Source organism: Bison bison, unplaced genomic scaffold, assembly GCF_000754665.1.
Source record: "Bison bison bison isolate TAMUID 2011002044 unplaced genomic scaffold, Bison_UMD1.0 scf7180017864221, whole genome shotgun sequence".
In the NCBI taxonomy this organism is placed as follows: domain Eukaryota; kingdom Metazoa; phylum Chordata; class Mammalia; order Artiodactyla; family Bovidae; genus Bison; species Bison bison.
Window position 1 is genome coordinate 1,821,572 of NW_011494793.1, and position 818 is coordinate 1,822,389.

The window sequence follows — 818 nt, forward strand, 5'->3', positions numbered from 1 at the left end:
TCCAAGGAGTGAGTGTCTTTTAATTTCATGGCTGCAGTCACCATCTGCAGTGATTTTGGAGCCCCAAAAAATAAAGTCTGACACTGTTTCCACTGTTTCCCCATCTATTTCCCATGAAGTGATGGGACATTACAAAGCATCATCTCTGAAGATCCCCAACACTCCAGGAGGTAGGTCTTATGACAAGTCCTGTCTGGGAAGTTGAAAACTGAGGCACCGAGAGGGGGCTGTTGGTTGCAAAGATCATCCCACAGAGTGAATTATTGAACCCAGGTTAGCCTGACTGGGGGCTACTGGGGTGGCCGATAGGGACCCAAAGCCGATAGCCCAGGCATCAAGCCCTCATGCCCTGTCTACCACCCCCCCCACCCCACCCCCGATCCTTGCAGGTGCTCTTCCTACAGTGGCAGAAGACACGGTGCACCAATGCCAGCTTTTTGCTCAACGGGGATGACGACGTCTTTGCCCACACAGACAACATGGTCGCCTACCTACAGAGCCACAACCCTGACCACCACCTCTTTGTGGGCCACCTGATCCACGATGTGGGCCCCATCCGGATTCCATGGAGCAAGTACTACGTGCCAAAGGTGATCATGGAGGAGGAACACTACCCGCCCTACTGCGGGGGTGGTGGCTTCCTACTGTCCCGCTTCACGGCCACCGCCCTGCGCCACGCCTCCCGCACCCTGGACCTCTTCCCCATCGATGATGTCTTCCTGGGCATGTGCCTGAAGCAGGAGGGCCTGGAGCCTGCCTCACACAGTGGTATTCGCACAGCTGGTGTTCAGTCCCCTTCCAGCCGCCTGTCCTCCTTT

At 56.1% G+C, this 818-nt stretch overlaps 1 protein-coding gene across 1 annotated transcript in view; it reads left to right on the forward strand.

Annotated features, from left to right (window-relative positions):
• Positions 1-818, forward strand: part of B3GNT3 (UDP-GlcNAc:betaGal beta-1,3-N-acetylglucosaminyltransferase 3) — a gene marked incomplete at its 3' end in the record, with an annotated part of 19,153 nt that extends 18,335 nt beyond the window's left edge. Inside the window, exon 4 of the mRNA XM_010845645.1 lies at positions 390-818. Within this exon, the coding sequence (XP_010843947.1) occupies positions 390-818 (429 nt within the window). The remainder of the gene's footprint in view (positions 1-389) is intronic.